At 37.6% G+C, this 12,816-nt stretch overlaps 1 protein-coding gene across 1 annotated transcript in view; it reads left to right on the top strand.

Annotated features, from left to right (window-relative positions):
- The window catches only part of taf4a (TAF4A RNA polymerase II, TATA box binding protein (TBP)-associated factor), a 73,875-nt gene extending 63,335 nt beyond the window's left edge, over nucleotides 1-10,540 (top strand). The window contains exons 12-15 of the mRNA XM_048550550.2: nucleotides 141-266; nucleotides 4,382-4,438; nucleotides 7,398-7,523; nucleotides 9,058-10,540. Coding sequence (XP_048406507.1) covers nucleotides 141-266; nucleotides 4,382-4,438; nucleotides 7,398-7,523; nucleotides 9,058-9,222 — 474 coding nt within the window. The 3' untranslated portion in view covers nucleotides 9,223-10,540. The remainder of the gene's footprint in view (nucleotides 1-140; nucleotides 267-4,381; nucleotides 4,439-7,397; nucleotides 7,524-9,057) is intronic.
- Nucleotides 10,541-12,816: the final 2,276 nt, after the last annotated feature.

Genomic DNA, 12,816 nt, shown 5'->3' with positions numbered 1-12,816 from the left:
CTATTTAGCACGGCCAGTCTCCTTAACATGCACATCTTCGGATTGTGGGAGGAAACGTAAGTACCTGCAGATACAGCAAGTGTGCAAACTCCACTACTTTCTCAAACAATAAATCATTTCAGATTTCCTTTTGATTTCAGGAGGACGACAGGTATGAGCAATTAAATGATGTAAAGTCACAGCTCAAGTTCTTTGAACAACTAGATCAAATAGAAAAGCAGAGAAAAGACGAACAAGAAAGAGAAATTTTAATGCGAGCAGCAAAGGTAAGCAGTGTTAAATGGACTTTAAATTAAATCGAACAGAAGGGGGACGTTGTAATAAAGTAAACTCTGTTTTATCGAAGGGATACCTTGCAAAAGTTTAATCTAACACCAAGCATATATGATGGGTGCTGAGCCAAAGGCAACATCGGTGCAAATATCAAATGCACCTATCCAACTGAGTACTTCTAAAACCTCTACGTAGTTGTTTCTAGCCAAAAATGCTAAACAAATCTTAGGGCCTTTGGTCACCAGTTTTACCTTTTCTGGTGTAATATCACAGCTCCTATTGTAGACATATATTCACTTGCTTTATCAAGTTTAAACAAAGACCAGTACAAGTTGGGTAATACAAGAGGAGACTGAACAGGCAGCCGTGCTGATATCGTGTCCATGCATATTACAGTAAGTGAATATCTGGGGTGATTACTTCATCTACTGGGCCTCTGAGTTTCACAAGCAAGCTTTCAAAAGTAATGGTGGCTCACATGGCAGAGCAATTCAGTATGAAATGGATGAATCACAAGTGACAGTTATGATGACCAAAGAAAGTGGCTAGATTCTTGCTCTTAAGGAGAGAAAACCTAACCCCTCAATGTAACCAATTTGTGACACCCAATCCACACTGCAGTGGATTCTTAATGCCCTCTGAAATAGCCTAACATGGCACTTAGATCGAAGGCAATTATGGATGGGCAATAAATGCACCCTTGTCTTGCCAGCATTGTGAATGAATGAGGTTTAAAAAGAAACGTGCTCGTTTACAGGGACTGCATGCCAACGAAAACCATCATATGTAACAGTTTAGGACTTTTCATCATGCTAATACAATGCACAGAAAACTGCTGTTCCCATTAGTCATATGGTCCAATTATGATGAGCAGTGGGTTATAACAAGAAAATAGAGTTAACTGTTTTCTTTATAAACATAAGAATTAATTACAAAGTTACCTTAGCTTCTAAAAGTCATTATATTGTTTTAGATCAGTTGTTTGGGGCCATATTCAGTATGTATTTACACTGTACTTACTAATTTAATAGGTTCAGCAAATCAGATATTCAGTTTTAATCAGCTTGTTAATTGTATCTAGTATACAGGCCTTGTTTTAAAAGGCTGCTGACTTTGAGACAAATGGGGTCTTCAAGCAGTTTTAATTATCTGTTCCCATTTCCTTAAAGTTCGATTATCAAAGTGTTCAAATTCCCCACAGTTGTTTACATTTATGAAAGGCGTCTGCTGGAACTATTCACATTTAAATAAGGCATCTGCTAAGTGGAGTTTGTTTTTTAATTTTTAAGTAGTACTAGTTAGTTTTATTTTTGGCCTTACAAATTACATCGCCTCTGATGTGCCAACTCTAAGTGATAAAGTCTGCATTTCTTTAACTGCTATTACTTAGCACATTGTAATTAATCTTAGATTGTACTTTAAAAGAAAAATTCTTTTAGCTTCACTCAGTGCACAAACCTGTATTTCATTGCACCAGGTTGATTATTGTGGGTTATAATTAGTACATTGGAATAAAGGAAACAAAACAGAAGTTGTTGGAAAAGCTTAACAGGTCTGGCAGCATCTATGAAGGAAGAAAGAGAGTTAACGTTTCAGGTCCAGTGACCCTTCCTTAGAACCAGACCCGAAATGTTAGCTGTTTTTTTCCTTCACAGATGCTGCCTGACCAGAGTTTTTCCCAGAACTTGTTTTGTTTCGTGGTATATAGCATCTGCAGTTCTTTTGGTGTTTTTTTAAAATTTACATTGGAACAAAGCTTTAGCTTGCACTTAACACACTTGTCTGTGATATATAAACACAAAACTCAAATGATTGATGATACCAGTAAGTAATGTAACAGTTCAAAAGATACAACTGTGGAAAGAAACCCCGTTTGTATTTCATTTTGAAATCCTTTCATCAGAATTGAAAGAAAGAAATGCAAGAGGTTTAAAGTCATTGTAAGGGGAAGGGGAAGGAGGAATGAATTGACAGGTGTGATAAGGTGGTGAAGTTAATGAACAAAATATTCATGATGTCAATGTTATAACAGAGGCTGGAGGCATGTACCATCACTCTCATTTCTCTGCTCAGTTCACAACATAAAACAAAAATACATTCTCTAGTCACCAAGATGGCCAACAAGATATTTTTAGGTTTCAAAGAACAAGATCTGGCAATTAGGTTGCTTAATCATAATTGTGAATTTCTTATCAAAGCGAAAGTTATTCCATACAGATGAAATAAATACCATTAATATCGAAGTTTAAAATCTTATTCTGCTAAATATCCCCAAAGTGTACACGCTTTCTCTCCATCTGTCTCGCGCTCTCTCTGGTTCCCACTCCATAAAAAGAGGGGAGAAGATCAGATTTCTCTACAATGTTGGCTTTCTGAAAAAGAAAACTTTTTTGGCCACTGAGTTATTCTTGAAGACAAAAGGGATAAAGCATAGAATATTCCAAGAAGGTATTGCGCTGATCTTCAGGTGCATGTGGTTGTCAGTAATCACACATCTCTGAAATCATGTAGAATACAATTTACTCAAGAAATACAAATCTTGAAATGCCTTTGCAATGACTCAAAGAACAAGTTTCAACCTAAACTCAGCATCTCGGTTTTCTTTTCAGAATAGGAGAGGTTAGCTCTGCAACCTCTTAGCAACCTTTCCTCCAACGTGGCTTGTTCATAACATGCCCTCTAACTTACCCAAATAGAACAAATACCTCCTCAGGTCAGCTGTTGTTCAAACCATCCTAAGCATCAGTCTACAACAAAGCAAGCAGTTATCACCAGTTTGATGACTTACAGGAAGCCTTATGGGAAGACAAAACTCCAGTGTCCATAATGAACTTTTAATGATCTTAAACACTCTAGATATTTCTATTAAAATTAAAATAAATCAATATTTGACAATCTTCTAGAACTTAAGATCTTCAGGTTATTAGATACAAAGCACACTTATAACAAAAGCCTGAGAGTGAAAAGAATTAGAATTCTATTTATTGTCAGATGTACTTAAGTACAGCGATACAGGAATACAGTGAAAAGCTTAGTGTTACCAATCATGGCCCCATCTAGGATACAAAATCTTAACTAAAAACTAAAAAATAAAGAAATAAATTACAAGTTCAACATTATAGTTCTTCTTAGAATAAAGCAGTAAATAAGAAATAAAGTTAAGAGTTCCAAATTACACTCCTTTTTTAGCCATGGGCTTCCAGCTGCTCCATACTGGGTGCAATCTCTTGATCCCTGCACCTCCATCTCACCACCAATCACCATCCAGACTCACCAGCTGCCTCACCACAGGCTGCCGGAGTTGCAGTCTGGTGCCACTCTGGGCCCCCCAACCATTTCAGTAATACTGCTGACCATCAGATGTCTGTCTGGCTACACCAACCGCCTCACGGTCGACATCCAAAGTCCCTAATCTGGGCCCCTAGCCACTGCCTTCGCCACCACTGCCTCCATGACCAAGCTCCCTGGAAAAGGTAAGTAGAGAAAAAAAAATTAAAGTGAGAAAAGAAGAAAAGCGGTTGGAGTGGATGAGCTCAGGCTCAGGAGCCCTACTTTGCCGCCATCTTGGATCAGGGATATTGGATGTACTAAAGAAACAAAAGTTGTATCCTGGTGAGGTGTAAATGGTCAGTTGTTTAGTTAATCTCTCCTGCCCTTCACCTTGCCATGGACTTCCCATAAGATACAGAAACAGCAGTAGGCTATTCAACGCATCATGTTTATTGCTTCATTGAATGTGATCATGGCTTTTGTGCTTCCAGCCCCTCTCACCTTGCACTGGCTTAAAGTTCTTAACATTCATATCTTTCATCAGTTCTGTTGAAAGGTCATTGGCCTGAAATGTTAACCGTGATTCCCTCCACAGCCAAGTATTTCCAACATTTTTTATTTATCTCTAACATCCTGCATTCACTATAGTTTTCTACTGTAACAATAAACCGTTGCAATTTAGAATCTAAATTAGAAAGTCATGGATCTGAAGTTTGCTTCAAAAGATGTAGTGACTTCTAACTCTAACTTTTACAGGAATTTTTTTTATAATAGTCAATTTCAATCAATTTCTATTGCATTATTTTGCAAATTACTATTTTATTCTTTTTTTTGTCAGTCTCGCTCCAGACAAGAGGACCCAGAGCAACTTAGGCTAAAACAAAAAGCCAAAGAGGTAAGAATAATTTTCCCCCCCTTTTCTACAAAAGAATTCTGCAACAATTTTGGTACACTGTAGAAGATACTTGTAGGGTGCACTGGATAGCAGTACCTAATAGAAAGGAAGTCAAACCTCCACATAAATTAATTGGTCTGAGATCAAACTTAATAGTAGAATCAAATAACTCAGCAAAATACACAGTCCGGAGGCGTGCATATGCTGGAAGATTCCACATAGACTTCGTTAATAAAATTGACATGTAAAGTTTCATAACAGATTATTTGTGCTAAGAAAAAGAAAAAGGTTACTTTTTGTATATAAATGTTGGAATAATACATTTTGCCACTATGGGTACCCTTAATTTTCAGCCTGATTTTTTTTTTTAACAAACTGCCACTTTTTATTTGCAAAACCCTACCGTCAGTGAGCAGATTCCAGAATAGTTGTATATTCTTTTCACAGTGCAATGACATGGAATGCAAAATATTACCTATGTTAGGTGTTATCTTGACCAATCTGAAAGTTCTTTTGCATCAGTCAGAATGTTGTCCATGCCAAAGTACGTGCTCATAACCTAGACCAGCACTTCAGTGTAGTATGAGGGATGCAACATTGTCAGAAGTGGCATCTCTTGAGTGGGATATTAGCTAGAGTTTCTGTTCAGGAAATGTGAGATTTGAAAGGTGGGAATTTTCCTGATGTCTTGGCAAACATTCCCCATTTAGTCATCAGCACCGGAAGAGGTTACTGATTCTTTGTCTAACTTGTTTGCGGGATCTTCCTTTGTGAAATTTGGTTATTGCATTTGGGTGAGCAATTGTGATAACTTTAAGTAGTTGTTATTTGGGTTCTGACACGCTTTGGGACATCTAGGGAAGATGATAGAGTTTTATCATCCAAGCCCTTGTTCTTGCTATTTCTAGCAAGGCAATGGTATCATGGATAAGAAAAGTAGCAACTTTTTCATAATAATCTGGCCATAGTACAGTATGATAACAGAATGGTGAATAGATTCGTACACTGTCATTTATAAACCTGAGGATAACAAATTTGTTGCTGGCGTTTTGAGTCATCAATTCCTACTCATCTATTAACAATTTTCAGTCTTGTTTTCAAATCCCTCCATAGCTTTGCCTCATTCTTAGCTCTGTAATCTCCTTCAGCCTGACAACCCTGCAGTATCTGCAGTCGTCTTAATTCTGGGCCTTGTGTGCATTCCAAACATTAATTGCTCCATGTTAGTTTTGCAGCACCCTTTGAGATCTTTGGCTGTCGGCTCTGAAATAGCCTCCCCAGATCTCTCTGCCTTACTTTCCTTCTTCAACACGCTCTTGGAAAACTATTTCTTCAACCAAGCTTTTTCTTACCAGACAAATATTTGATAGATACCATATTTTGTTTAATAATTCCCATATACCTGATGAATATTCTTTCTGTAACTGGATGACCAGAACTGTGCACAGTATTCCAGAAGAGGCCTGTCCAATGTCCTGTACAACCTCAAAATAATGTCCCAACTCCTGTACTCAAAGGTGCCAAATGCCTTTTTAACCACCTTGTCTATATGCAACGCAAACTTCAAAGAATTATATATGTACTTTCACCCCAAGGTCCCTCTATTCCACAGCGCTACTCAGGGCCCTCCCGTTAATTGTATAAGCCCTTCTCTTGTTTGTTGTACCAAAATACAATGCCTCACATTTATCCATATTGAACTCCATCTGCTGTTTCTCAGCCCATCGACACAAGATCCCTTTGTAATCTCAGAAAACCTTCTTCACTGTTTACTGTGCAACCAATTTTGGTGTGGTTTGCAAACTTTTATATTCTCATCCAAATCACTTATATAAGTGACAAACAAGAGAGGCCCCAGAACCGATCCCTGTGGAACACCACTGGTCACAGGCCTCCAGTCCAAAAGGCAATCCTCCACCATTACTCTGTTCTCCTGTGTTAAGCCAATTATGTATCCAATTTGGCAAGCTCACCCTGAACCCTATGTGATCTAACTTTACCAGTTAGTCTACCATGTGGAACCTTGTTGAAGGCTTTACTAAAATCCAAATAAACAATGTTGTATCAGTGATAATGGGAACTGCAGATGCTGGAGAATCCAAGATAATGAAATGTGAGGCTGGATGAACACAGCAGGCCCAGCAGCATCTCAGGAGCACAAAAGCTGACGTTTCGGGCCTAGACCCTTCATCAGAGCTCTCTGAAGAAGGGTCTAGGCCCGAAACGTCAGCTTTTGTGCTGCTGGGCCTGCTGCATTCATCCAGCCTCACATTTCATTATCTTAAACAATGTTGTCTTCGCTGCCCTCATCAAGGTTCTTGGTAACTTCCTCAAAAAACTCAGTCAAGTTTGTGAGACATGATTTTCCCTCACACAAAACCGTGCTGACTATCCCTAATCAATTTTTGCCTCTCTAAAACCTCTTTTATAATCACCTCCAACAATTTACTCATAACCAAAGTCAGACTCACTGGTCTGTAGTGCCCTGATTTTTTTCCTTACAACCTTTCTTAACTCATGACTGTTTAAGGAAGAGAATTTAGCATTCTCACCTGCTCTGACCTACATGTGAGGCCAGATCCAGAGGAAAATGGTTAAATTTTAACCAACTTTGAAATGGGTGAGCCACTCAGTTCTTGGAATATTAACGGTGAACAGCAAACGCTCACCTTGCCAATGGTGTTCACTTCCCTACAAGAAGTTTAAAAAATCTACCCTCCCACAGATCACAATACTTCCAAGTTTTGTGTCACCTGCACATTTTGAAAACATACATAACGAATCCTAGAAGTGAATATTTTACACTAGATAAGCTTGTGTTTTCTCATCCAGCATTGATCGAAATTGATTATTATTGTAATATAATTTTAGGTTGAGCCATTTATCATGTAGTCATAACTTTTGATATATGCAGAAGTCAATATTTTTGTGAATAAATGATCCACTCTTTGATTCCCAGATGCAACAACAGGAATTGGCTCAGATGAGGCAGAGGGAAGCCAATTTAACTGCATTAGCAGCTATTGGCCCCAGAAAGAAGCGGAAGGTTGATTCACCAGGACCTGGGATTGGAGCTGGGACAGAGGTACTATATAAAAACATTATACATTATTACATTACTAATTCTATACAAAATTCCAAAGCAGGTTCAGTAACATTCACCCCACACAAATATCATGCAATAGCCATCTTCCCTTCATGTTCAATGGTATTCCCTTTGCTGAATCCCCACCATCAACATCCTGGAGACCACTACAGACCAGAAGCTGTGCTGAACCAGCCAGTTAAATACTGTGACTCCAAGAGCAGGTCAGAGGCCACAATGATTGCGACAAGTATCTCACCTCCTGACTCCCCAGAGCTCAATGGGCATACCACTCCAAGATTAAACTTGAAGAAGCAGGTATAATTTTGTTATGAAATTAGAGTCCTAAACAAGGGCCTGGATTTTCATCTTGGAGATGAAATTTGGCTCTGCCTTGTTCACAATTCTGTGGACTTGGAGTAAAATCCAAGCTGAAGTTCTGCTGTCTATGTGAAAATTTAAAAAAAATGTCTGGTATAGGCTCTTGATAAGCCCTCAATGATAGTAAGTGGATCAATAGTATGAAGGTATGTCTCTCTTACACTACACAAAACAGCACTGGCTGAAACATGGAAGCAAAATTTCTTGCTGCCCCAATCACTTTGTTTTCTTCAACCGTTCTCCCTTTGATTTTTCCCCTCAAGCCCATTCCAAGAATTGGTAGTTAAGAAGCGCTTTTCTTTGATTATAAATGCTGAAATTATAACTGACAGCATTTGGGGAAATATTGCTTATTTCTTTAATAATGTTGAGCCCTTCAAATGTAAATTTGCGTTTTCAAACCAGGAGAAAACAGTTCCTAATTAAACCTTCCTAATGTATGTTTATAAACTGGTCACAAGGCCAGACACCTGACAAAATTTGTATTCCTATTTCTTACCCTGTGTTTATACAACAATAGCTTCCTCAAACTTTTTCCAAAGTCTTGATTCATCTTTGGTGAAACAATAACTAGAATTCCTGTATTTAGAGTACAGTTACAATAAAGCTATTTGATCACATACTATGCACGTTTTGCTAATTCACAGTTTAAAACTGTTTCAAATCCCATTTTCTGTACTCTCTCCTCATGCAATTCAGAGAAAGATGATCCAGGTATCACTCACAAACTACCAACTTGTGGACAGAGGAATATTTGTAAAATTAAAAGACAGTAAATCACAGATATATTTAGTTCTTAAACTGCAGCAGTTCTAAAGAATTAGCTGGTTTTTAAAAAAAGTAAATATAATATTTATAAATAACTTAATGGGAAAAATGTTGCTGACTTCTTCACCAAACAAATCATGCAGTTAGTCCACTAATTCTTTTACGTATCTCACACAAGAGATCTGCAAGCTTGATTGTTGAACGCAGTATGACTGTACAATAATGTATCGGCAACATGAAGTAAAGCATTTCACAAAGCACATTTTCAGGCATAAGAGACAGATAAAGTTGCTAGAATTTGAATTGGTATGTTTCAGTACCTTTTCTCAATCCTTGAATTTATAATAGAATGGATAACATATCACGTTGTTTCTCTCTGTTCTAGGGACCCAGTACAGGTGGGACACCAGGAGCCTCTGGAGTTGGAACACCTAGACAGTTCACACGGCAACGAATAACAAGAGTCAACCTCAGGGACCTTATCTTCTGCTTGGAGAATGAGCGTGAGACAAGCCATTCACTAATGCTGTACCGTGCATTCCTTAAATAAATGTCCTGGGTTGATTTGTTTTGTTTTTGACCGAGACAACCTTCTGCCCTGTCTTTTTCTTTGCAGTTTTTGTGGGGGACGGAGGTAGGAAAGGAAGATAGAGAGATGGAGAACAGCTGGAACGCTACAAGTGGGAGAATGTTTTAATGTTCAACCTTACATTAACTCTGTTTTTAAAGTTTTGAATTTTAGTTAGAAAAATAAATACAGCGAGACCTGTGGATACTTTATTTATAAAATAAAAAAGTCTGATCACTTCTTGTCTCCTGACTGAGTGGCCTTCTTGCCAAACAAGCCATATTTAAAAACTGATTCTGATTTCACCAGTGTATAATTTGCCAACTTTTTGGCAGATTAGTAGCAACTTGAAACATTTAAGTATTCTGTTTTTGAATCATTTGGCTTAAAAGACTTTGAATTGTCTGGGTCTGAAGCTAATAACCTTGGATTATTTTACCTTCAAGGACATGGAGCAAAAAACCATTTTCGTTATTGTATTTTTTTAATCCACTTTTCATTGTTTCCATTCTTTTGCTGTACTTTTCTCAATTAGCTTTTGTAAATGTATGGTTTGTGAAGAGTTAGGAGAGTTTGTTCAGTGGTAACTGCAGTTCTCACCATGTGATTTGCATGTCAGAGGCTTTCCCTGGAAGCCTTTAAGAAGGGTTTCTTTTGTGAATGTTGTAGGGCATTTGTAAAAAGAAAAAGATGCTTTTTTTATTTGATACAATACATGATGCCGTAAAGGATTTAAAAAATAACTTTTCTGCATAAATATACATTACTTGCACTGTGTTGGCTACCTAGCTAATGTAAAACTTTAGTTTAAAAAAAAATCTAAGAAATGGTGAATTGTGAAAGGATTGTTACTTGGTATGAATCACGTGTAGAAAACAAATTTGCTGGTGTCTATCAGTGAGCTAATAATTTGTACATAATTTTGGCACATAACAAATTGCAATGTAAACCGTAATTATTTTGGTAAAAAGACTGTATGCAAGCTATGGACCTACTTCATGGTAACCAGAGCAATGTCCCTTCTTTGTATCTATTTTTTTATAAAAAAATACTAAATTTTTCTTTATATTTTCAGAGGTTATTGTATTAAATGATTGTCTATCAATAGGACATTATGATTGTAAATACTTTTGCTTTCTTTGTGTGTAATTTTATGTTGTTAAAAGAAACATTTAAGATGCTATTAAGCTGATGAGTTCTGTGTGTAAACTGAAAACTAATCAGTATTTTTACCAATGCCTGAAAACTGTTACACCCTTGGTCTTTTACAAATCCTGTCTTTCCATTTTTCATGTAAATTTTGCACAGTTACTTGTTAATATGTAAATATTTTACTTTCAAAAAAAGGAAGTTTTTAATTACTATTGTTTTATATAGGATTGAAAGAGAATTAACTCCTTTATTAAAACAATGAATTTATCTGTATTTTGCTTACTGTCTTTGGTGCTTGTTAAAGTTGCAGCTTATTTGTTTAGGTTATGTATTTCTAGCAAACCCCTGTAAGCAGTTGGCGAACCTAAGAAAAGTGTACGTATTCCTCCGTTTAAAAAAAATCACAGCACATAAATGATTTTAGCAAGCCCGTGTCTTGACAACATTAGGCTATCCAATGATGTTCAGGATAATTTGTGATTTACTGTACTGTTGATAAATAACCAATTATAGTAAAATTGAAACAGTTTCTTATTGTGAAGCTTGAAAAACATAAAAGACAAATCAGCAGCTTAGCAGTAACAAACTATATTATTCATTGTATCCCAGTGCTAGTTGGAAAAGGGAATTAAGGAAATTTGTTCACTTGTTGTGATAAATTCTGTGTGGAAGCAAATACGTAGTTGAACCTATTAGGATGTCTCAAATTACGTAACAATTTTGATCGGAGGGATTGTCATTGTTAAATGCCCCAGCAGTTCCAGTGCTTTTCATTTTTAAGTATTGTATCTAATTAATGATCAGTCTTTTTAAGATCAGTTTAAGCTGCATACACTTTCTGTACACATGCAGAAGCAAACAGAATCTAAAATCACAGCCAAACTTTCACAAATGGATAAACAGAATCTCAATTGTTACAATTGAAAGCCATTAAGCCCGTTCAACAAGCTCTAAATGAACATTTCACTTGGTGCCATTCTCGTGTCAGCAATCCTTAACCCAGCGTGTTCTTTCTTAAATAACTAATTCTCCTTTTGAAAGTCACATACTTAAACATATCCTAACAATTTATTTTATGAAAAAAAACTATATGCCCATATCCCTTTTGCTTCTTTCACTAATTAATTTGTGTGCACCCTCTTGACCTCAATCCTAGAGATGTACAGCATGGACACAGACCTTTCAATCCAACTTGCCCATGCCAACCAGACATCCTACATTAACCTAGTTCCATTTGCCAGCATTTAGTCCATATCCCTCTTAAATCGTTCCTATTCATACACCCATATGGATGCCTTTTAAATGTTGTAATCACACCAGCTTCCATCACTTCCTTTGGTAGCATATTCCATACATGCACCACCTGCTGCATGAAAAAGTTGCCCCGTAAAGTCCTTTTTGAATCTCTCCCCTCTCACCTTAAACCTATGCTCTCGAATTTTGGACCACCTTACTCTGGGGGAAAAAGACCTTAGCTAGTCATCCTATCCATGCCCCTAATGATTTTATAAACCTCTAAGGTCACCTCCTAGTCTGCTACACTGCAGCGTAACTTTTCCAGCTGAGCCAAAACTAGTATGTTTTATAACATTATATATAACCTTTGCTCTTTATACTCTGCCCCAATCAATGATGCCTAGGGTATGCTATGATTTGTTAACTGCTCCCCTGACCTGTCATATCATCATTTAAATGATGTGTATATATATATATATCAGATGGCGTGGCAAGGTGGATCTAGGGACCTAGGTTCAGTTCCACCTTTGGGCGACTGTCTGTGTGGGTGACCGCTGGGTGCTCTGGTTTCCTCCTACAATCTAGAGATGTGCAAGCAAGGTGGATTGGCTGTGCTAAATTGCCCCAGTGTCCAGGAATGTGCAGGATAGGTGGATTAGCAGCAGGAAATGCAGGGTTTCAAGGATAGAGTAGGGGCATTGTTCTGTTTGGGATGCACTTCGGAGAGTCAGTGTGGAGCCGGAGGGGACCTGCTTCCACATTGACAGGATTCTATGTATCTATGCTCCTGCAACTCCTCCACCTGAAATGTACCACCTCATACTTAAAATTGAATTTCATCTGCTATCTATCCACCCACGGAACCTTTTTTTTGGTATTCTGCACTACCCTCCGTTGTATAAATGCTTCCAAGTTTCACGTCATCTGCAAATTTTTGAAATTATGCCCTGGAAGGTTCTAACTTTGAACCCTGGGGAGCTCCACAACTAATCTTATCCCAGCCCCTGAAGTATCCATTAACTATTACTCCATTTCCTGTCACTAATTTTTGTATCCATGTTACTATTTTCCCTTTAGTTCCATGAGCTATGAAACTTTGTTCACAGATAATAAAATGTGAGGCTGGATGAACACAGCAGGCCAAGCAGCATCTCAGGAGCACAAAAGCTGACGTTTTGGGCCTAGACC

The sequence above is a fragment of the Stegostoma tigrinum genome, chromosome 19 (genome assembly GCF_030684315.1).
Source record: "Stegostoma tigrinum isolate sSteTig4 chromosome 19, sSteTig4.hap1, whole genome shotgun sequence".
In the NCBI taxonomy this organism is placed as follows: Eukaryota; Metazoa; Chordata; class Chondrichthyes; order Orectolobiformes; family Stegostomatidae; genus Stegostoma; species Stegostoma tigrinum.
Note: the sequence above shows the minus strand (reverse complement) of the source record. Positions and strands in the feature narration are given on the sequence as shown.